Source organism: Ceratosolen solmsi, unplaced genomic scaffold, assembly GCF_000503995.2.
Source record: "Ceratosolen solmsi marchali unplaced genomic scaffold, CerSol_1.0 scaffold1, whole genome shotgun sequence".
Taxonomy (NCBI): domain Eukaryota; kingdom Metazoa; phylum Arthropoda; class Insecta; order Hymenoptera; family Agaonidae; genus Ceratosolen; species Ceratosolen solmsi.
The window spans coordinates 2,168,457-2,193,925 of NW_011948415.1; the positions used below are offsets into that span (position 1 = coordinate 2,168,457).

The following is a 25,469-nucleotide window of genomic DNA, read 5'->3' on the forward strand; positions in this document are numbered from 1 at the left end:
GCCATTGCTGCTATCTTTATTGCTATTATTATTATTATTGTTGTTAGCCGTGTGTACGCGCTGCGCTTTGTAGGTGTCGTAGAGCTTGCCATGCATTATGAAAAAGAGACATTTGATTAGAAAGTTTGATAAGATTAATCATGGCTGTTGGCTAATTACGAGAATTCATTCTCATCGCACGCTGTTCGCTGCAACAGTTGCCTTTTATCACTGTAATTGTCCTGCCTATTATTATTATTTAATATAATAGGCGTAACAATAATTTTAAGACGACAAGTGGCAGTCGATTTTTCTTGCCATGTGGTGCCATCTTTATCCTAATCACGACTCGTCTAACTAGGAAATTGTAATTTATGTTTGGAGAGTAAACTTCATTGAAGCTTGTTGGATAATAATAGCGATAATTTTGACGATCTTAATAATCTTGCGTCAACTTAACTTTATAATATTGTAAGAATTTAAAATGACGGACGATGTGGAACAGGTACGTTATCATTTTATTTAACGACAAAATTTATATGGATTTTATATAAGTGTTTACAATGACCTAACCTTAAGCAGGTGCCGGCGATAAATGTGAAAGAGCCGCTTGATTTAATTAGATTGAGCTTGGATGAGCGAATTTATGTTAAAATGCGAAATGAACGAGAGCTTCGTGGACGATTACATGTAAATTGATATACGCATTTAGCTTTCGTTTAATGTAACTTTAAAACAAACATCGCTTTTAGGCTTACGATCAACACTTGAATATGGTGCTTGGTGAAGTTGAAGAAACGGTTACTACTATAGAAATCGATGAAGAGACTTACGAGGAAGTCTACCGTACGACCAAAAGAAACATACCCATGCTCTTTGTAAGAGGGGATGGCGTTATACTTGTTTCACCTCCGAGTATGAGGGCAGCGATATAGTATTTGATTGCGAGTTGCTGTTGAAGTAACGTTATGATGTATGATTTCTTCCTCTGAAAATTTTTTTTATCATGCCTATGATTATTTTACATAAGAATTAATAATATGAGAATAATTTAATAATTTTTATTGTTTCTTTTATATACATTCATCACTATGTTAATTGTAAATAATAAAATACAATGGTCTTTCTTTACTTAATACTCTTCCGACTTTCAGTTATATTTAATAATGCCCTTTCAGTATAAGCTTCTAGATATTTAATTATGTGACTCGATCTGAGTTGTCAAGTCTTCGATTCTTTGTTCTTTAAATCTAAGCATACTCTCCAAGTGCTCAACTTTTTTTATAAGTATGTGAATGGCTTGCGTCTTCTCATCGAGTTCTTTTTTCAATTTCATAAATACCTTACGTGGTATAGTTTGATTTAGTAATTCCTCGGGACTTGTGGCACTTTTTATTGATTCTACGTTTATAATTGAAAAATAAATAATTTAATATTTTTGTATTTAAATTTATTCCATATCTTACCCTCTAAACTTGACTCTTTATATCCTTTAAGTAAACAGTTCCGGTCTTTATTGCAATCTTTTATAATTTTAGAATGCACTTCAAGTAAAAGTTTTTCAATTTCTCCAGGTTGTGATTGAGCCAATCGATTCATTACATCCTTATTAAGTTTAATATCTATTTTGGAAAGTACCTTACGATTTAATGTATTCCAATTGTCGAGTTTCTTCGCTGTACTGCAACCTGGAATATAATTCTGAATCTCGACATATCGCGGATAGTATCTTTTTAGCAATTCCGCCATCAATACTAAAAATCAATGAAACAGGAAGATGTCAATTGTATTATCTATCATAAATCTCTTAAATTTTAAAATTACATATAGAAATAATAGGACAATGTTAATTAAAACGAATATTTTTAATAAATTTAGCATTGTTTATAAGTCTGCTTCGAATTCATTTGTTCTACATAAGTAATATTTTGGTTGTAATAATGTTATATTTCCATCTCGTAATAATAATTACTATAAATTTTAATTGATTTAATCATTTTTATTATAAGATTGAAAATTGAACTTAGACAAACTTAAATAATCGATGACAATGCTCCAAGAAAACAAAATTTTTGTTTCATAATACTTAATTTAAAAAATGTTAATTTTAAATTATGAGTTAGGTCTTATGATAGTATAAATAAAATAATCTTTTTTTGTAGTTAAATTACATGATATTAATTACATGACAGAAAAATGTGATTGAAAATAATCCAAAAAAAAAAATCTTACAAATGATTTGCAAGTTTTTTTCAATATATTCAATAAAATAAGTAGAAAAATTTAAAGACCAAATTAAATTTATAAAATTCATTTTGAAATTCAATAAAGTTTTTGATAAATATATAATTAAAATTGTGAAATATCAAAAATATTAATCGATTAGTAAAAAAAACTTGTGTTGTATTATGTCACGTATATAACACGCATACAGAAATCAATAGAATGTTTTTCTATTATCATAATTTAGGTTAATAGACAATATTTTTAATGAAAATATATTTATCATTAAAAGTTTAAAATTTATATTTAAAAGTTTAAAAAGATTGACAATGTTTGTTAAATATTTTATTCTATGTAATATAGTACATGAAATAAAAAATCATTCATAATATTGAAAAATAATAATTAAAAATATTTTAACAAATTTTTGCAATTTATTGTAGAAACTTATTTACGTATTAGTATATTCAAGTATTCATAATACATCTTCTATCAATAAACCTATGTACACGTAAATATTTATATTTGTTTTCTTGTTGTTTTTTCTTTTAATTACAGCGATATTTGAAATAGATGTTTATAAAACACTTGTGAAATTGCGAATTTATATAAATTTAAAACGTTTCCGTTGATATTTCATTAATTATTGCGAATTAGATACGACGAAGTATTACGTATTATTTTCAGACTGCAGAAAATAAGTTTTCTTTGATGTTTAGTCTGGAGAATTTCATCTATTGCAAAATCATAGTAATGGTAATATGAAAATGTTTGTTCGTTTTGTATTGCCCATTAAAAGAGACTGACATTTTCGTCAATCAAATATAAATAACTTATGACTCATACTACTTCAAATGAATTATCAAGCAATGGTTCTATTTTTCATGTTCGATTAATTCATGTAGCAAAAATGATGATTATATTTAAATTATAATTGAATCATTATAAAATATTTAACAATTTAAGAATACTAATGTACATTGACTGAAAGTAAATTTTTATCATACCAAACTCATTGACAATAAAAATGAAAACTACCTCCATCTGAAAAATCTCTAGCTACATTTCGTTTTGGTCTGGAGAATGGAATTTTATCAAGCCACGTGTAAATGTCACGCACGTATTCACCTTCCATTTTTGTGGTAACATTCATCAAACATCAATGTATAAACATGTGCAAATTACTACATTATCACTATACATTTACAAATTCTACTTATTGTTTAATCTTGAAACTTTATTAAATTTGAGTGATAATGCTAGATATAAATACAAAAAAAAAGGCATTAATACTATATTGATACTATAATTCTCCTTTGCATAAATTCACACTTGTTTATTAAAAAAAAGTGAATATTAGTTGAATAAATTAGTGTATATTCACGACGTATCTAGCTTTAGAAAAATTTACGAATTTTAATTGAGCGATATAATATGATACAACCTACGAAATAATTCTACCTATTTATTGTTATATTTATTAATAGAATTTAAAATTAAAAAATTATAAAAACGATCGAGTCTTTCTTCGAATTTATAAAATATAATATTACTTTTTAATAAAAAATAAATAATTTTAATGATTCAACAAACAATATATATATATATATATATATATATATATATAACTAATTAACAATTTACGTAAAGGATATTTGCAAAATGACAAATTTACAGTATAATCAACTGTTTAAAGAAATTATAAAATTTATTAATTTATGTAAAAATTAGCACTAGAGTTTTTAAATATTATTTACATATGCATAGAATTTAATATTTTGAAAATAATTATCATAAATATTTATTTAATAATGTGAATCGGTTAATAATTAATTTTAATAAAAAATTTGACGTTTGCATGATTATTCCGAAATATTATTTTGCAAAGAATAAAACTGCATTTATTTTTCCTTACATCCATTAATCATTCATTATTTAATATATAAATAATACGTAAATCAAAATATATTAAAAATCATATGATACATTGTATTATTATCTAAACTTTCTATCAATTATATTATATATTATTGCATTCGATCAATTATGTTAAAAAAATTGTTAATCCAAAATTACATTAAAAATTTTACTTTAACAATTATACATAACGAAAATATAGCATTAATCTCCTATTTTTAATTTTCTAGTATTATAAAATAATTAGAAGAAATATAAAAATTTAATATCAAATTCATATATGTAAATATTAACATGACTAAAACTCTTTTTATAATATTTTATTAAAATCAAATAAATATTAGAATTTTACGAGCAATTTCACTTTTATCTAGTTCAGATGGATCGTCTGATATCATTTCAAGAAGTTCGTAAAAATGCATCTATCGTATAGCCGTCAGATGTACCTTATGATTACTTTTTCTATTGTAATTATGAAAATATTATTTTGTAGTAGAATATTACTAAAATAATAGAAGTTACATTAAAAATTAAAATTCACATTTTCTGAAATATTGGGTAATATTAAATATGATTTTTTACTGAATGTAGTATTATAAACAATGATTCCAGTAAATAAACCTATTTAATGTGAAAATTAATTCTAGTCGATGATCTTATACAAATATTTCAGAAAAAGTGAATTTGAATTTTTAATTAAATTTTATTTTATACAAATTTTTACACAAATTTTATTTTATATATTTTATATATAAATTTATATCTTCGTAATATAATATTTAATATAATATATTATTATATCTATATACCGTGTCAAAATTTATTTCATAGTTAGATAATAAGAACTAGGTTTGTGTTCTTTAATACTGGAATTATGCTCGTACGCATAATATATACGTGATTTCGATAGTAACTTTTTGCATTATATATTGTTTAGAATATGCAATATTAAACGTAATGTTTTGTAAAAAATTTGAAATACCTTTTTTTTCATAACATTTCATTGTATAAAATTTATAATGTAGTAATGACTGATTTTAATTTTTAATATTTTAATATTTTAGGTAAGATTTTTTTTTAATTTTTAAAATATTATTAAATAACAATGAAATCGATCGATTTTTCGGGAAGAAACAACTTCTTTAACGAAAAATTTTAAATTTAGGAAATGACAGTCATGATTTGTTACACGTAGAGGCGTACTGAGTTTAGTCAGACATTAAGTGGTGTAGAATATTAAAACTATATTGTGCATACAAATGCGTTTATATGTAAATATTACGAAACATGTATTCAATACTTTAAATAAATATCGAAATTTGTAATGAAAAAAACTTCATAATTTATTTACTAGTAGATATTTAAGAGCATATTGCCGTTACACTTAAAAAGTTAAATGAAATTGTATTATAAATTATAATAAATTAAAATTTCAATTAAATTAGTAATTATAATAATTATGATTGGACATTAAATGACTTTCATATATTAATTGATCAAGGAATTAATTATTAAGAGCATTCGTAAAATTATTATTATTATTAGCTATCAAATCTCATTAATTTATTCTTAATGGGATTTAAAGCTTATTTAAATTTATCAAAATTCATAATATTTGCATATCATTTTTTATTTATTTACGAACTTATACACTTGCACAATTCTACAAACGTTTCTGATATTCCGTGTGATAATAGAAAGTAAAAATTATCCACTCTATTGTACTAAATTTATAATACATATCACGTAATAAAGTAGCAACTATTGATTTCAACTGTCTCAGAAAAGTTAAAGATTCAATATTTAAGGATCCTCATCTTTGACATTCCAAATGGCCAATGCTCCTTGTAATCCTGATGATTTATATATTATCGTACTTTTAGCATTCGAAAGCTATCACGCATGCGCATGTTGTACATGCATTACAAGAAAGGGTCGAAAAGCCATAACCTACATTTACAATAACAATAATGAGAGCGGCAGAGTTAAGGAGGCGACGACGCTGTGGCGGTGGAGTGGATGGCGAGTCGGAAGAGTTGGGGGGTGGGGGAGAAAACTTTGCTTCTTTATAAGAACACGTATACAAACCTATTTTCCATTTTTATCCAATCAATGAAAATATACTAAGTACTATATGTATTTTTGGAGATATTATTGTTAACTGACGCAGTTACAAAATAAATTGTCATATTAAAATAACAAGCATTATTTATCAAACAAATAATTCGTAAGTTTCGCTTGGACGCTTCTGTTAAGGAAATTGAAATTTCCATTTTTGTTACAGAAATAATTATTCATTTTATCACTCATATAGCTAAATTTTGTCGAGCGAATATATTATTTTATGAAATAATATATTCTTTGAGATTATTAAGAATATTGAAATATAATAATCTTATGTTTATCAATATATCGATGATGATAATACGGATTGTGAAATATTAAAAATAATGGACACCTATGTAATTAACATATAAATCATAAAAATCTAATGATAAAAGTATTTTATACTTATTTTGTAATTTTTTTTATCGAAGTAAATTGATTTCAAGAGGTCAATTAAAGTTAAACCGTTCTCGATTTACTTATCTGCATACATTTTTTTAATACCACTATTCAATTTCACAATATGGAAAATGATATATGGCATTTCAGCAATCCATTTATCAGCATCCGTATTAAAAAAAAAAAAAAAAAAAAAAAAAAAAAAAAAAAATTCTTCGTAATGTGATATAAGATGAAACCTTCTGCTTTATTAATATATAGATAAGTTGAATTATTAAATATCTTATGTACAAATTCCTAAACGTAACGGTTTCACATCGATGTAGTATGAATAAAGCAATAGAACTTATCTTTGGGTAATAGCTAAAGTTCGATTGAAGTGAGATTCAAAGTTTGAACATCATCTGGCCAAGTCAAATGTCGAATATGACGCCACTCGCTCGCCTGTCACATAAAAGTCAAGATTGTAATTTAGTAGCGAGTTTCCGTGTGCGGAAATTCATCATTAACTCATCTAGTTCGAAAGCCATTAAAGTACCTGTTAATCGTTCATTCATCGCCTCTAAGCAGCAACGAGCAAGCGATAATTTATAAAAGAGTAAGAGAGAGATTTTGTTTGTGCGCGCGCGCGCGCGCCCGCGTGTTTGTATGTACGTGCGTGCGTGCGCGTCTGTGTGCGCGTATGTGCGTGTGTGTGTGAGGGTGGAGGGTCGCGCGACCGACATCCTCGCTGATCTCAGCTGAATCACTTCCGCGGAGCGAGAAAAATCGATGGGCGCGCCGTGAGGAAAAGTCCGGCACCGCCCCGCCGAAATTGCCTGCCCCCGGATAGCTCAGCTGGGCGGCGAGCGGCGCCACTGTAAACCGAGATCGATGCCGCCGATACCGCGCGGCCCGCGCACAACAGGTAAAAGGACGCGCATGCGGCCGCGGGGTGCGCACGTCTCTCAGTCTCCGGAGCCGCGGCCCCGAGCGAGTCACGCGCCCCAGCGGCATCTCCGAGGAGCAGCGGCAGACGAGGAGCCCGAGTCGAGCGGTTGAGTTACGGCGGCGCCGCCGTCGCCGGCCGCAAGCCCTTTCTCCCGGCAGTTTAGTCGGCCCGCGCTCGCCCGAGCGATTGGACGAACACCGCGGAGGCATCACCAGGGAGAACGACGACATGGCCACGGCCGAGGAGGCTGCCCGAGGTGAGAGTCCCATCCCCAGGGAGGCCCGCTCCGTTCCCGCCCAACTTGACTCTCGACAAGGTCACCTTGGCCCCGACCTCCGTGACTGGCCGCAAACGAGCCCGTCCAATTCCCCTCGAACCTTATGCGTAAGCTCATCTTCGATGTCGTCGTCGTCGTCGTGATCGTCGTCGTGGTCGTCGTCGTCGTCGTCGTCGTCGTTGTCGTCGTCGTCGTCGTCGTCGTCGTCGTCGTCGTCGTCGTCATCGTCGTTATCATCACAGTCGTTATCATTATGGTCGTCATATCGTATTCGCGTAACATCGCGTCTTTCCCGGATCCTATCGATTTTACCGCGTACGAACGGCGAATCTCTTCATCGGGACCGCTCTCTCGAGACGGTACGCACAACTCACCTGAGATAAGACGGATGCGCGAGGATCCGCGTGGGTCTTCGGGATGATCCCCAGAGAGGATAATTGACTGTTGGATAAGTGCACGTGACGGGGATGCGAAGTCGCGCACGCTATAATGTAAGGGAACGCAAAGTGCGGCACGGAACTGTTGAATGAGAGTTGGGACTGTGCCAAGGGGTCCATAATCTAGCGTCGCGGTGATCATGTTGCTTGGTTCGGCATCTTGTCGAACTTTATCGAAGAATCCGATGATACTGCTCTTTTATTATACTATCTCAAATGTCGTGATCCCTTTGGAAAAGAGGTGGTGAATTATTCGTTTCATTACAATGATCTTATTTGCTTTTACATTGTGTCACCAATTGGGTAAGCCAGTTAAAAAACCTGGGGGGATATTTGCGTGTAAAGCTGTCTCTAATAATAGATACTTCTTTGGAATGTCATTGTACTGAATATTTAAGATTATTATCATCGTGAAACGTTAATTATATATAGTCGCTACTTTATGCGATAAAAAAAGAAAAGAATGAAAAAGTAACAATTTCGTCGCTTCGTTCGTGGTTTGTAATACGATAGTAAGTAAAATATTGTAAAATTTTCTCCCCCCCCCCCATCATCCTCACCCCTCACAATCCTCTCTCAATGTCTGTCTGTCTGTCTGTCTGTCTGTCTCAATAAATCAGGAAACAAAGTGAAACATTACTTTATTGCTATGAAAAGTCATTTTATTGTGCAACCAGTTTATACTTGCGTCAGCTAATCATTTTCTCAACGTTATCTTGCAAAACGCTTTAAAAGACTTGCAATTTTTAAGCGGCAACCCTCAACAAGTCAATAAGCACGCGGATGCCATAATCGACGTTATTTTCACATTTAACACAATAATTAAGGATTGAATTGAAAGATTTTAAGAAGGTGATGCAACGCCTAGGAAACATTAACGTATAAAGCTTGCTTTTGTAGGAGAGAAAAATAACAAAATCAATAAGAGTGAAAACATGCTGTTTTTAAACAAATTTTCCTATCGCAGCTCCGGCTTGAATTTAGAATAACGATTCTTTGTGTAGCTACGAGTCGAAGCTCGTATTTAGAAGAGAGACGCGCATTTAGAATCGATCGCAATTCACCAATGTATCGACGACGCTTTCGCAACCCATCCGGCATTATGTCCAGCAAGCTCCTTTTCAAACACCAATAGCATTGCGTATCCAGCATCGAGCAACAACATAATTCGACCCAGAAATTACGTGCACGCTCAAGGTGGTAGCAGCTCGAAATTACAGTCGTCGCTTAAACCGCGCATATTCGTTTGATTTCGTGCGAGGGCTAGAGCGAGCCCAACATCGATCTATGCAGATAACAATGAACGACAAGAGCCGAGAAAATAGATCGACGTCGCGAGTTCCCGGGGCAGCGTTGACTGACGTGACATCGCCGCGTCTCCACTTGAAGCGCGCACAGGAAACGAAGGTCTTGTTAGCTGGGTAGGCGAGCGTCTTTGTGGGTGGGCGTGCGCGTGTGCGTGTACGTGAGCATTGGAGGGATAGAGATAAAGAACCGGTAGCTCTCGTTTCCTTAAATAATTCCCCCGTCGACGTTTAGCCGCGCGACGCGGCCTACGGCAAAAGCACGTGTCCGCGATCCAGTGAGCTCGCATTACGAGAATTGAACGGCTGCAGCGTAGTGACGGGGCCTGGGGTGAGGAAGGGCCGAGGGGAAGGAGGAGCAAGGAGCGGCTCTTATTTTCGGCGCGGCATATTTACTTGCGAGCCGAATAAAAAAGAAAAAGAAAAAAAGGGGCGCCACGAGGCGCGTGTGTGCCGTCGTCGGTCGCGTTCGCTCCTCTCTGTGCCACGGGCGCAGCTTTCGAGTGGCCCGGCAAAACCTGTTGGGCTCGCGTTTGCCGGGAGCCGGTGATTGGCAGTCGACGGGCGCCGAGGAGTCGAGCGTCACGACGCGTGCTACGGGTGCGGGAGTTTCGTCGCTTTTAATAACCGACCGAGTATGGGCTTTTACGGATAAACTGGTCGGGCGCCACCGAATAACCGGGGTCGAGGTGCGACCCCCGGAGTAATTTTTAAATTACTGCTCTAGTGGAAGATTCGTGAGTTCGGATATAGCTGCCCCTTCTCAATGTTGATTGAATAAGGGCTTGGATAATAGCGAGTCTCTTTCTCCACCATTTTAACGAGCAATTACCTTCCTAAAAAAGGTCGAGATAATTTTCAAGTTGATTTCTGTGCCAGGACGGTTCTGAGGTTGCCAATCAACAACAGTGACGCAAATTGCTATATTTGTCCACCTATTTTTTAAAAAGACATTTTTTAAAATACTTTTAATGTTTACGGATTAATAAGCCAAAAAAAAAAAAAAAAAAAAAATACAATTCTTCGTCGTTTCAAAAATTAAAAAAAAAGAGAGATAAAAAGATCGCATAAAAATTGGAATATTTGTCAATTATATCAAATATTGATAAAGATATATATGCCTGAACGAAATAATATATTGCCTTCTTGAAAAAATGCAAATCTTTATGTGCAAACATACCATCATAATGATAGTGAATTGTGTATAAATTGTAATATAAAACAAATTGCGACATTCGAAATTTTTATTTATTTAATTAGGAAATTTTTTTTTTTTTGTTTTTTTTTTGTTTTTTTGTTTTTTGTTTTTTGTTTTTTGAGTAATTCATCAATTTATCGAAGTATTAAATGAAAACCATTATTTAAGATCACTCATATCTAAGTGGCAGAATAAATCCTTATAATTTTTAATGTATAAAAAATTAAGAAAAACAATTCGAGGAATTTCAAATTTCAAATTTCAAATTTAAAAAGTAATCATCAGCCTACACACACTTACATAATGATGCAAGCTACATGTTTTCAAAATGTTATCAAATTATCCATGTGACTCTTTTTATTACATTATTATGTTATTTTAATATTTCATAGAGATTTTATGTTATATAAATATACCTGCTATTGGTAAATATGACCATCGATACTTTGTAATCTTGATCTCAGTAACTAATATATTATTAGACTCTCAATTCTAAATTAAAAAGTTAATGTACTATTAATTTTCTTCGATCCTGTCTCAAATTATACTTATAATTTATTTATCAAATTAATACTTTATTAGATTATCATTATTATATGAAGATTTAAATTGTAACTTTTAATATTATTATAACTCTATTAAGTTTTAATGCATATTTATGTTGCGTGACTTTTATAAGGTAACGTGATAAATACACATAAAATATTTTCACAATAAATTATGCAAAAAGAATTCATCATTAAAGTAATAAAGAAAAATGAATAATACGTAGCGTATAAATAATATATGACAATATCAGCAATTCTATTCTATACATTTATATGCTTTATGTTCTTTATCACATGCTATATTCTTATTTAAAAAAAAAAAAAAAAAAAAATCACTACTTTCATTGATTAGTCCGTTTTTGTATTTTCATTTAATTAAATCTTTAACAGGTTTAAAGATGTTGCCAGTCCGATATCTCATGGCAATTATGGGATCCATTGGCTTAGCTATCATATATGGATTCAAAGTAAACTTGAGCATAGCCATTGTAGCGATGGTGAACAATACAGCTGTCAGGGAACTAGTACGAAACGATTCGTTACAAATACAAAATCCCGCTATTAAGGTACAAAGAAAATTATTAAAATTGCATGTAAAATTAAAAAAACCAAGCGTCATTTATATTATAATAATAATAATTTTATTAAAAAGTTCATTAAGCCGTCATGGTATTCGTAATATTAAAATCAAAAGTATATGCGAAAAAGTGTAGCCTCGGTAATCAAATAAATGTTTAACGAATATATTTATAAATAGAACACAATTTTAAATTAGTCGAGCGAATAATCGTTATGTCGCAAAAATTCTTACGTCGATAAAAACTTTTTCCTTTATCGAATGCAAAACGGAGATACAGCAAAACTACGGGAGGCGTATTGATTGGAAACGATTTGATGGCAAATTTGTGCAACCTCGGTTACGAATATAAATGTGATTTTATTTAAAAAGTTTGAGAAATTTCTTATTCTAATAATTATTATCGTCTGATAATACGCTTTTATCTCATTTAAATATCTCATTTAAAATAAATGTATACCTAACCTACAATTTTCCATTTGCCTATTCTACATTAATAAACAAAATCATTATCTTTCGGCATTTTGCTATTTTTTCATTAATCTACTTCGATTTAATAACGTTGTTTAAAATTGCAAACCAAGCCACTAGCTTTATAATGTAAGCATTGAAAGAACAAGGCCGATTAGATATTGATATACCAAACATTTCATTTTATAAATAATTGCATGTCCAAGCCGCTTTCAAGTAAAAGATAAAAAGCTGTTAAATCGACGTCGGGGAAAATGAGAGGCTATTTAACACAAGCAAATTTCGCGTCCGCCGCGGCAACAAGTGGCATGGGATTTGGCAAACAGTTGAATCTCAAAATAAATTTGCAATACATTACTTGAATGGGAAATCAGAGTCCCAACGTCAGCTACGTGGACGGAAAGAACCTGTCGCTTCTTACAAGGACTGGACCACAACAGGAGGACGGGCCGTTCGTTTGGGACGAGAGCCAATTGGGTATCATTCTCGCTTCCTACTTCTGGGGTTACATCGTCTCATTGATGCCTGGAGGGATGATGGCCGAGTACTTGTCGGCCAAATGGGTCCTCAACATGTCCGTGCTGCTTAACGTTGTTGCCTCGTTGCTGATGCCCACCGCAGCCGAGATCCACTACGCAGTTTTCATCGTCTTGAGGATCATCCAAGGCATAGGCGGGGTGAGATTCTTTACTTATGAGCATTGAAATTTCATTATCGCGACGCTCATTGCGCTGATATTTCCTCGGAATGTTTCACGTGATATGCAACGCAGTCTAAAACTCGCCTCGCTATTTCATACTTCATCTCCGTAGTTATACAATTATTCACTTTTAACTATGAAATGAAAATATTCTACCGTCTCGTACAAAGTGTAATGAAAAATTGTAAAATAAAGCTAAAGGAAGAGTTTTTTTTTACTGTTGTAACTATCCTGACGGTTTTGTTACGGTTTACAACTATTTTACAATTAAGAAGAAAACTTTAGTTTGATATGATTACACACTACACACTCTCATATTTTTGATAGGCGTTTCACAAATTAATTTACAAGATTTTTATGATCTAATTAAACTTCCATGACAAAATAGTATTCTTAAAATATTGCTCAAAAATAAATAGTCGAACTTCTTGGTTTCTTTAGGAAAAAAAAACGATCGTTAAAAATATCCGAGATTTTAACTCACGATATACCTCGTAGAGTTTTATGTCTCCGAATCATTGGTTTTGGCTAGTAATCAACAAAACGATTTGTAAAATATTATTTGATAAAATAATTTGGTTTCTCATATCATTTCTGCCTTTAATTTATTTACCAAAAAATTATATTAAAAAGTATCTAAAGAAAAAAGGATAAATTCATTTTAATTTAAATTTAAATTTAAGAATAAGATTAATTCAAAATATCAGTATAGTTGTTTGCTTAAATATTTTTATCATTGATTATTTCAATTTGTTAGCTCAATTAAATTTACTATTAATTTTTCTTTTAACATGTTACAAATCTGCAATTTAAGTCGTTTTTATCAACTATCTATTTTCTCATTATCTACAAAATTAAATTTCTACAAAACTGTTAAAAAGTCATCATTAACTTAAATTCGACATTTATTATATAGAAAAATTTATTTCTATTAATAGTTCTTAAATATATTAAAATTAACTTGAAACAGTTGCATAATTTCATTTGGTTAAAAAAAAAAAATCATTTTGTACTGCTTAAATATATTAAATATATAATATTAAAAATATATTCGTATAATTATATATATATATATATATATATATGATGGATAATAATTTTTAATAATCATTTAATATGTGTTAATGATTTAAAAAGAAATTAACATACTAAATGAAGTGTATTAAACCAATTATTACGATATAAAAAATATTTTGAAATTAAATTTAAATTAGAATTAATTAATTTATAATTTATTTGAAAATAATGTAAATGTTATACGTGATGCACAATTTTGAGAAAATTTTTAATGAATACGTTAAGTATTAATTAAAAATAATTAAAATTCTAACATAAACATGTAAATTATATAATAATAGATTATAATGTAAGAAAAAATTTTATGCGCAAATAAAAATAGCAATATAATTTTATATCGTAAGATTAAAGGGTAAATTGAAAGTAAATTACATAAAAAGTGAAATAAGTATCAAAAACATTTTTAATCTGACGGCACATAAAATCTATATTAAAAAATTTCTTAGTATTCATTTTATAGAGTCAAATGTTTATGACTTTTTTTATTTTATTTCTTTTATTTGTAATAAGAAATACGAGTAGTTAAATTTACAAGAATATATAATAATACTATGCCTTTAAATAATTCAAGATATTAAAATTATTTATCGCAACATGTTTAAAAATTAATCTTCCACAGTTCCGATTTGATTGAAATTCATTAGTAATATTAATATTAAATATTGAGATAAATTTTCAATTACTTGAATAAAGTAAATTAGCGTATTTAATAAAAAAAAAAATAATTAATCAATTAAAACAATGTAAATGAAATGAAAAAATTTTTTTTTCTTTTATGATTATGATTTTTAGTATTTATTTCATTTATTAATTGATATACGCGTAAGAATTGAACAAATCATGTAAATAATTAGTTTAAAAATAACATCTTTCCATCACTTTTAAAAATACTTCGTTACTTACAGTTTTCACGTAATCTAATATATATTTCTTTTGACTTGATCTTATGCTATAATACAATTCAAGCAATTTACAACTTTAAAATCAGTGGCTATGTCAAGAAATTTCCATTTTAACTGATAACCTGGTTTAGCTACACTGATAATTTGATTAACATACATTATTATACATTTATATACATGTACAATGTAATTTAATTATTCAAATAGCAAAGTTATTTCGCCTAAAATTGTAAAAGATGAATTAAGAAAATATTTTATTGATGCGAGTAATGCAAAGTGATTTACAAAGTATACAATATTGCCAAAAAGCTTGTAATGACTAAAATTCATTGCATAAATTGTAAAGAACTAATTGGAAAATTATTCCTCACATAAAAAATTGCTTATTAAATTAAAATATTAATATTATATTAAAACTAAATACTTATACGTTAAAATTTATCTACAACGTTAAGGAATTCGTATGTATTTTTTTTCTCAAATTTTATATAAATATGTTTAATTAATTAGTAAACATAATTTTATTAATTTAAAAGTTAACCAACAATATTCATAACTAACTATAGGAATATAAGTTTTAACTAGATAATTTAATTCTACATAAACTTGATATTAAATTAATGTTTTCAATTTTTAATATAAATATAATTATTTTTGGGTAATGCAAAAATTGTGTAATTAATTGAATCGGTGCAATTCAATGTGACTGAAAGTTTATTTTCAACCCAACAATTATTTAACAGGGTGTCAGTTTTCCAGCCATACATGTGATGGTCGCGAAATGGGCTCCACCAAACGAACGCAGTATACTCGCATCCATCGCTTATGCTGGTGAGTGTGCACACGTATATGAAAGTTCGAGTATCGATACTTTACGTCATATATATATGAAATATGCTATGAAAATATTGTAATATAAAGAGAATCTTCAAGTTTCCAATCTAAATAATACATATTTAAGAATGATTAAATGCAAATTATTTTTTATGCATATTAATCATACATTTTCTGTTGAAAATTACGTTTTATTAACATATAAACTTCTTGCGTATTTTATTGAAAATATCTTTATTTTATTTTAAATAAATCAAATAAATTTACGGACATTTTACTGCGTATATAATATTTAAATATTCATATAAAAACATTATATACAAAATAAATCGTGTTTACTTTTACAGTAAATTTCATCAAAAATTAATCAACAATATATAATTCGTATAACTTTTGGATAAATTCAGAAAATAAAATGATTTTAATTCTGTTCAGTGATTAATCTGTTTATCAGGTTGTAATACAAAGATCATCTTTCATTTTTCAAATAAAATAAAATTGTATTGCAAGATATAATAAGTCATAGAAGTAAGTGAAATTACATAAAATATATTTGCTTATATATTATAAAAATACTAATTTCATGAAAATACACATTTCAATTTGATTTTAGTAAGCAATTCTAAAAAAAAGGCATACAATTTTATTAATGGCTCATGTAAAAATATTTGTGCTTTACCTATTTTAAATTGGATTTCTTTCTTAAAAAAAAAAAATCCTATTGAACCGGTTATTCCCCTCTTCGTTCTATTCAAGTATTTCCTTTAACCACAGATACTACTTGTTCCGTATGACTGATTACTTTCTTGTTCATTGTGAATTACAACATGCAATTCTTTGGGAAACATATCAAATTTGGATTTAGAAAATGTCATTTATAAAAAATATAAATAAATAAAACATTAAATCTTTTGACTATCTTCATTCAATAATGTTTACACTTCAAAACAGATGATTACATAAACAAATTGAACAATTAGTATTATTTGAAATTTTAACTTTATATTCCTTCTTCTATTTAAAATGTCCTTTAAGCATTATATTTCCTTTATTTCTGATGTATTCGGAATACTTCCAGCCATATTGTGTAGTAAATTTATTAAATAATTCAGCAGTGCCGTCAGAACTACATTTGCCTTTGAGACAATTACACTGATCATTATATTTTACATTGTTACGTTCAAATTACTTTATAAATAATTTAAAACTTTGATATAATATATATGTTACAATATCAATCATTATATTTTGCATTAAAAGGGAGAAATATAATAGTAAAGGAAAATTTCGTTTTATCAATATATCAAAAACTCATTTTCGGATATACTTTTGCTTTTGTATCGCTTTCATTTCATAAACTACCATTTTCATTATTTGTTCATAAATATCTGATCTTCCATGTGTACACATATTTTAAATAAATATAAAGTGCTCTTATAGCGAAGCCATTATGTAAATCCATCAATTTGTTAAATAAATTAATACCTTTTTTACTTTTTTCAAACAATTCATTACAAATAATAAATTTTACTTAATTATAAGGAATTTTTTAATTGAGTTTAACGTATTATAACATTTTATAAACTATGTTATAATAGGTCAAACTAAACAGAATCCCCCCCCCCTTTTTTTTAAAAGTAATATCGTTGCAGTATGTTTTATATTAAATGGGAGTTGCAATTATTATAAAAGTTCTGAAGCAGTTCTGAATGTAATAACTAAACTTTTTAGCAATAGAAATCTGTATTTTCTCTTCAGATCTTATTTTTCAGCTTGACGAGGATAAATGAATACTACTATTAATAAAACTTTTTTGTATCGAATTTTATGTAAAATTATTTGACGCATATATTGTAAAGTATTTAAATCATTAGAATAAATGTTTCACGATTGATTCATTTTATTCAATTCGATTATTAAAATTATACCGTAGGTATGTGTCGAGCACTTTATCAAAAATCTATTAATGAATGAAAATGTTTTCAAACGTATAATTATGATGAAAGGGGTAATTTTACCTATCAGAGTAATTATATTACTCGCCTAATGATATATAATTCTAGTGACTTGATCAGAAGTATCGTTAAATTAGTGACCATCAGAGCTTAGATATTGAACTTGAATCAAACAGTCCTTTACCACACTTAGTTTGCATGTAAATAAAATATTACAATGCCTCTGAGAAAGGGAAACCTTATAATAGTCGAAAAAATTAATTTTCGAATTTATTACGCTAGAAATGATAATCTCTTTTGTTCAATATATCATCGCTATTATTAAAAGGTTTGGAAGTTCTCGTTATTTATTAATTATTAAAGTAATATGAATAATATTACGAATAAGTTAAAGCTATTCAATTTACAATATATCAACTAATTTAATTTTCTAATTAACTTAATAATATGAAATAATACCGTAACTTTATTGTGTGTAAGAGAATCCTCATAATTTTGCTCTATATTACCCGTTCGCCAAAGTAATTGAAAATTCTTCATTCATAAGGTATTCATAGACTTTACAGTCTTTACACAAATAACTAACTCTTTTTATTATTCTTCACTTATCATGCAATAATAGATTTAAATTAATGTCGGATCGAATATTTGTGTAATGTCTTTGGTAAAAATTATCAAAAGAGCGCCGTATAATTTATTCAAATTTTAGGAACTGCGCTTGGAACTGTTATCTCGATACTTCTATCGGGCTTGATAGCAGCCAACCTCGGCTGGAAGTGGGTGTTTTACATCGAGGGTCTCCTTTGCTTGATTTGGTGTATAGCTTGGGGTCTTATGATACAAGACTCGCCAGAGAAGCAAAAGGTTCTCATCACTACCGAGGAACGAGAGTATATTATGAATTCTTTAGGTCAAACCAAGGAGTCGCATAAATTGGTATGATTAGTTGAATTTTGATTTTTTTTTTTTTTTTTTTTTTTTTTTTTTTTTTTGTATTTCGAACACGTCTAATTATGTTGATATAGCGGAAAGACGTTTAATTCGAATATTTTTTTAATATTTAAATTACTTTCATTAATGTGCTTATTTGGTAAAGATAAAATTCTTCTACAAGACTTTCTAATAATAAAATAAGTTTTAAGTGTTTATAAATATAAATTACATATACCTTAATGAATTAAATAGTCGTGTGAACTTACAATATTTTATTTCAGAGTACTCGATAATATTCAAAGATATTCTATACTACAAAATATTATAATATAAGACCTAATGGTCAAATAATTATTTCCTTGTAAATTGTAATTAACAGTGATGGCGAATCAAATTGAAATTTTTTTTGAAAATTATCCGTTTCTTATACTCCAGAAATATTTAATCGCTTATGCTTTTGGTGAATTGCATTGTTCGTTAAATACATTGGCTGGTTATGTATGTATACGTCGTGTACTATACTCCAATTGTACTATATTCTGGAAAAGGATTAACAGTCTATGAAATCTCGCAGACTTTAGTAACAGCAGTTAGTTTTCATTCAACGAGCCTTGCTCTTATTAAATTAAAAAATTAATTATTAAGCGAATATTTACAACATATACAATATACAAAAACTTATCGTAAAATCAAATAGAAATAATAAGTTAATATTTTCTTTACAGAAACTGTCAACAGTCCCATGGTTTCAAATTCTTAAGTCACCACCATTTTTAGCTATTTTAGTTGCTCATTTTTGCAGCAATTTCGGCTGGTACATGTTACTCATTGAACTTCCCACATTTATGAATAAAATATTGCACTATGAGCTGAAAAAGGTAAGACGTTTGTACTTGAAATCAATTGCAATGGGAATACTTTAATAGTAAATTTTTATTTAATAATTTTATCCTTATAGAATGCATGGCTATCCGCATTACCATTCTTTTGCATGTGGGTTTTTACACTAGTTCTCAGTAAGGTCCTTGTAATTATGCAAGACAAAAATTGGATATCAGTAACGGTTTCGAGAAAAATTGGAACATTATTTTGTAAGTAAATTTTTAAAAATGTAAATGTTTATCTGCGAGGAAATGCGAGCATCATTTGCTATTTAGAAATGGATGCAATTTATTTACGTTATATTTTATTTGGCATTAATAATTTAGAAATATACATTCGCCAACGAGCAAAGGTTACTTTAAAATATTAAAATACTATCAAATAATGATATTAAAAAAAAAAAAAAAAAAAAAATACCCCAAATGCATTCGAAAGAGGACGCAAAGAAATTGCTAATGTTATCGTTATCATTTCTATTAGCATCGGCGGTTCCTATGTTCTGCTTACTTGGTGTATCCTATGTCAGCGACAAAAACTTAGCAGTGGCCCTTATGACAATAGGCGTCACATGTATTGGTGGAATGTATTGTGGATTCCTGGCCAACCACATTGACATAGCTCCAAATTTTGCTGGTACTCTCGTCGCCATCACGAATACAGTCGCAACTATACCAGGATTTGTTGTACCGATTTTCGTTGGAAATTTAACTCATGGCAACGTAAGGATTCTCACGTATTTTTAATTGATTTGAACCATTAAATGTTAATGCGATAATGACTCGATCCATTGGCATTCTTACATAATGACGATTAAAATTGTGTATAATATGATATATCCGTATATATCGCATTAGATGCCATTATATATTCAACATATAACTTATACACACATTCGCATTTAAATAAAGATATTCTATTGGATGATCAATACTGATAAAATTTTTTTTAGTAAAATTCCACGATTCCGTTTGTAATTTCCATAAATTCTACATATTAACGTAAGACTAAAGAGCGTTTTATAAGAATAAAAGTAGTAAGTTTTATTGGAAGATTATAATTATATGATTAGCAAGAAATTATAAATCTTTTACAAGACGACTTTACATTATCATTTATTACATTAATAATATACAATGTTTCTATTTACAGCAAACCATTGAGGCCTGGAGAGTGATTTTTTTTATGACAGTAGGTCTATATATCATTGAAATGCTGATCTATACAATGTTTGGTACTGGCGAAGAGCAACCATGGAATAAAGTTAAATGTCATGCTGTTGAAAGGCCAGAACAAACAGTTCCTCTAAAAGAAACAAGACATTAATAAAATTATAAATTTAAATAGAATGTTAATATAACAAAGAAAAAAAAAAGTCTTACAAACGACTGTTTCTCGTAAATAACACATTTGTAAATGTCTCAATAACAAAGGATTTTTTATGGACTTTGTATTATAAATAAAGCATTATCACTATTAGTGTTTTATAAAAATGAAAAAGAAAGAAAGAAAATTTCGCTTGCACTTTTATTTTACTTTTATTTTATAGGAAATAGATCGATACACAGTACAAACAAAATATATTTTATAATTAAGTAGCAAAATATGTATATTAAGAGGCATTTACTTTAAATAATTATTTTATGATGCAAATATATTAATTTAAGATATGTAATTATTTATATATAGTTATAAGATGTCTGTAAATTAAGTCTATAATTTAGCTGAATAATTTAAATATTTTTTCACTCCTCTAAAGTAAAGTCTACGGCAATTGATTATCATTGGAAAAAGTATAGATATACAATGTATAAAAGTAATTAAAAAGAAATATAATAATTCCTTATTAAAATTGACTCACTCGCTTTATTGAACTTTAATCATTTTGCAAAAATATAGTGGACCTTTGTTCTTTGTCTTCGTTGGAACAGCAATGTGGCCGTATCTTAGTCCACAATTTGCAAATTCATACAGATAATGCAAGGGATACAATGACGGTGCCTGATCTCTAATAACACATAATTATTTTATAAATAATACAAAAATAATTTATAGTAATTAATTATAAGTTCACACAAATGAAATGGATAATATAAATATTCCATTTTTGCTTTCTAGTTGCATTTAAAATTTAAAAACTCAATGATTATTATTATAGAGAATTCATGTTACAAAAATAAAAATATTGCGACATGTTCAATTAATTTAAGTAACTAAACACCTAAATTCTTTAACTTGGTTACGCCTTTCATAGTTTTACATTTTCTCATATAAAAAAACTTTACTTTACTACAAAGGTGCTGTTACATTCTTCGTAAACTGTTTTAAGAGCCATTTGTACTACACCATCGTTTTGAATAGGATTTAACGTGCATGTTGAATATACAACTGTGCCACCACAAGTAACAAGTTTTAGAGCATTTCTAAATATAAAAAAAAATGAAAACATGACATAATAGTGTTAGTAAATGAAACTTGTACAACTATAAATATTCTCCAAACTTACACTAAAATTTCTGTTTGAATTTCAGGTAATTTTAATCTTTCTTTGAGTCTAGATGATTTAAAAATATTATTATCATCTTCATGAAGAGTGTGTCTATCTGTTGTGCAAGGCACATCCACTAATATCTAATGGAAATGTACTTTTCTTATACACTTATAATTTAAAAAAAGAAAAAATAGGAATACTTTTACATTGAAAGTATTTTACCTTATTATAAATATTTTTATCATTCAACAATCTGGCATCGCCTTGCGTAATGATGAATTTGTTATTCGAGTCTTCAAAATTGCTGACAAATGATTTATAAAAATATTTTATTCTTTTTACTCTGGATTGTTGTAAATCGTTAGCCACTATCATTTCTGGGATCATAGTTTGTAAGGCTATTAGAGCTTTTCCACCAGGTGCGGCACACATGTCTAATACTTTATCACCAGGCTGTAAATCTAGCGATAATACTGGTAAAATAGAAGCACTATCTACAACAAAATAATCTAAAAAAAATACTAAAATTATTCGTATGTTAAAGAATGTAATGTATTTTAGAATATTCGAATTAATAATTGCTTCCTAGACTCAACTCCGCAATAGGAAATGAAATTTTTTATTGACCATCTTTGATAAAAAATTTTTTTTTACAAATATATATTATGTCCAATAATCATATTTTTGTCTTAATAATGAGATTTAATCATGGTTTATTACTTTATTACCTATAACTCCGGTTGATCCCATTTTTGGCATTGGAAATCTTTCATTATCTTCATTGTCAAATGTATAAAGAAAGAGCATATCAGGAAAATTAAAATTTTGTTCTTCTTCAATTTTAATAGAAAAATCTGCTCCTTTATTGTAATTAATATATTGATCGGACTCAAAAACAAAGTCATCCATACCTAAAATAAAAGGTGCCATTAAAAATACCTAAAACTTTATTAAAATATATTGATTATATTCAAACCTTTGATTTGAGATGGTGGAATAAATTCAAATAACTGAGATGCCGATATACCAACCGATGATTTTATAATACGATTATCATTTTGTATATGTATATCTTTTTCAATTGATTGAAGTGGAAAACCTTTAAAAGGCTCATTTAAATCTTTCAATTCTTCATTAAGATGATTTTCCTCATTTGAATAACTTGAATTGTCTATTCCATTATCTATTGAAATAAGATCTTCATTTTTATTTAAATTATCAATATCTTCTTTTACCCTCTCTACTTTTGAATTTGCTCTGTTTATATCGAAAATACTTTTCACGTTTATAGCTCCAAGATTCTGAAATAAATATATAAAATAAGTTATTAACATTAGATATAATCATTATTATTACCTCTAGATCTTCGCATATCCTCTTAGTATCACTGTAATTGTTAACAACAGCAATATAATTGCGATTTTCAACAAGCAATGCTGACCTAATGTTTTGCCACAAATCCCCATAAATATCAGGGTACAGACTATCAAAATGTTCAAGTGCCTTTTGACTAGCCGATTTCTTTTTTCTAAGAATAGACTAAATAAATAAATAAATAAATATTATTAGCAAATTTTATTATCAATTGCTTTTGGTCACCATATATAATAACTGAATTTACCCAGTGATGAGGAGGATTTTTGTATCTCACTGGAATTTTTATTACATCATGTAAGGTAAGTCTTTTGAATACACATAGCATTTTAAAAATATAAATATAAAATTTAATAAGTGTTGAAAAAACATATATCTTCAAGTTTAAATTGGGTTATGTCGCTAATAAATTGTAAACAGCTAGAATAAGAATTAAAATCTATCTATCAAATTTAAACTGATATTTATAAAAAATAAAAAAAAACAATCCGCTAATATGAATGAAAAGTTGCTTGCAAAACTAACGAGAAGATGCAGAAAATGTAGAAAAATATACATATGTATATGTATATATACGTATGTTTGCACATGTATATTTACTAGTTGAATGCATGCATTTTTTTTAAATAAAAGTATTCAAGAATCAGTCGTTCCAAAACTTTCCGTTGTTTTACTAAAACAAAAAAAAAAATATATATATATTTTTTGTAATAGTTTTTAATGAAAGCACTCTTTTATTTCTGGATGGGAACGAAAGGTAATAATTAAATATAATCATTTAAATCATAATCAAAATGGTTAAATAGAATAAGAGTACTTATTTCTACATTTATCTTCAGCATTATTAAAATTTGTTGAAAAATCGTATTTACAAAACTCTTTTATCATTTTGATTTGAATTAAAAATATTACTATTGTATAGATATATTATACTTAATATATTATACTGTAATAATATTATACTTATTATAAAAGACTGTAATTATTGAAAAATCAAAGATAGGTGGAATTATAAGTTTGGATGTTGGAAAAATATTGTATAAAAAAAATTCTCATTCTTAGTAAAACATAAATTTTAAGAATTTATTCAAAATTAAATCAATTTTAATTTTTATATACACAGTTCTGTATCTCAAATATAAATGTAATTATAGTATATTATATTTATATGATAAAAGTGATCTATTAAAGTCAAGACTTAATAATAAAAGTTCATAATGCGCATGCGTCCATAATGCGTTCAATATTTAATTTTCATTTCACGCATTGAGGCGGTAATTTTTAAATTGAAAAATATTTAATAAAATTATTTATGAATATTAAAAAATATATTTTCATAATTGACTAAATTAGTAACTAGACCTTTTATTCTTTATATTAGAGGGAGAGTTAGCATATACTTAATTATTCATATATTTAAGTTTTTATTTAATATATATTTAATTGTCTTAATACATTTTTTAATCAGAATATGCAAAAAAATTGTGAAATTTAGAATTGGAGATAATGTATTTAAAGATTGACATAATTATTCTATAAGGTCGAAATTTAATACTATTATTATGGATAACTATTAAAATAGAAAAAGTAAGATATAATTTTGTACGTATAACAGATTTGGAAAATGAATTCTATTATGAGGTGCCCCCTATTTTCATGGTAATTTGAATTGGAAAATCTAATCAACAATTATAAAACTATATAAATTAAAATGCATTGTAGTTTGTTATAAGAAAGAAATAATATTTGATTTTATTAGATTATAATTGCGTATATTAAAAACCAAATTTAGTTTTTATAAAAATAATAATAATAATATATAGAAAAAAACATAAAAGTAATAGAAACAACATATATAAATATTTTCTTACATTTATTCGATTATGAATATTATAACGGGATTGCCATCCCTTGCCGTCAGTAACCTTGGCATGGATTTTCTTACCTACGTAAGACT

The 25,469-nt window shown here is 28.5% G+C and overlaps 4 protein-coding genes across 4 annotated transcripts; 2 read left to right on the plus strand and 2 right to left on the minus strand.

The window, feature by feature from the left end:
• Positions 1-228: 228 nt before the first annotated feature.
• On the plus strand, positions 229-1,031 carry LSm3 (U6 snRNA-associated Sm-like protein LSm3). The gene is made up of 3 exons (XM_011507588.1): positions 229-484; positions 562-669; positions 732-1,031. Exons 1-3 carry the CDS (start codon positions 464-466, stop codon positions 912-914), a joined length of 312 nt encoding a protein of 103 aa, XP_011505890.1. The 5' UTR covers positions 229-463; the 3' UTR covers positions 915-1,031.
• A 122-nt stretch (positions 1,032-1,153) lies between these two features.
• On the minus strand, positions 1,154-3,447 carry LOC105369052 (sperm flagellar protein 1). Its single transcript, XM_011508293.1, is given in 3 exon segments — positions 1,154-1,380; positions 1,446-1,733; positions 3,241-3,447. Coding segments are annotated over 3 exon segments (630 nt in total). The 5' UTR covers positions 3,356-3,447.
• Positions 3,448-11,686: 8,239 nt separating this feature from the next.
• LOC105368561 (major facilitator superfamily transporter 3) lies at positions 11,687-20,991 on the plus strand. The gene is made up of 8 exons (XM_011507590.1): positions 11,687-11,885; positions 12,742-13,044; positions 15,790-15,877; positions 18,545-18,771; positions 19,494-19,646; positions 19,727-19,859; positions 20,131-20,369; positions 20,800-20,991. Exons 1-8 carry the CDS (start codon positions 11,718-11,720, stop codon positions 20,971-20,973), a joined length of 1,485 nt encoding a protein of 494 aa, XP_011505892.1. The 5' UTR covers positions 11,687-11,717; the 3' UTR covers positions 20,974-20,991.
• Positions 20,992-21,364: 373 nt separating this feature from the next.
• On the minus strand, positions 21,365-23,949 carry l(2)10685 (5-methylcytosine rRNA methyltransferase l(2)10685). Its single transcript, XM_011507591.1, has 8 exons — positions 23,760-23,949; positions 23,495-23,677; positions 23,115-23,439; positions 22,867-23,049; positions 22,361-22,647; positions 22,154-22,278; positions 21,933-22,070; positions 21,365-21,655 (listed from the first exon to the last, which is right to left on the minus strand). The coding sequence occupies exons 1-8, from the start codon at positions 23,838-23,840 to the stop codon at positions 21,514-21,516; spliced, it is 1,464 nt and encodes a 487-aa protein (XP_011505893.1). The 5' UTR covers positions 23,841-23,949; the 3' UTR covers positions 21,365-21,513.
• Between the last annotated feature and the right edge of the window lie 1,520 nt (positions 23,950-25,469).

Excerpts from the sequence above, each read along its gene's own strand:
- LSm3 (XM_011507588.1), top strand. The coding sequence starts at position 464 with ATGACGGACGATGTGGAACAG. Across the intron at positions 485-561 it reads TGACGGACGATGTGGAACAG|GTGCCGGCGATAAATGTGAA; the intron begins GTACGTTATCAT and ends AACCTTAAGCAG. Across the intron at positions 670-731 it reads AGCTTCGTGGACGATTACAT|GCTTACGATCAACACTTGAA; the intron begins GTAAATTGATAT and ends CATCGCTTTTAG.
- LOC105368561 (XM_011507590.1), top strand. The coding sequence starts at position 11,718 with ATGTTGCCAGTCCGATATCTCATGGCAATTATGGGATCCATTGGCTTA. Across the intron at positions 15,878-18,544 it reads CGCATCCATCGCTTATGCTG|GAACTGCGCTTGGAACTGTT; the intron begins GTGAGTGTGCAC and ends TTCAAATTTTAG. Across the intron at positions 19,860-20,130 it reads AAAAATTGGAACATTATTTT|CATCGGCGGTTCCTATGTTC; the intron begins GTAAGTAAATTT and ends CATTTCTATTAG.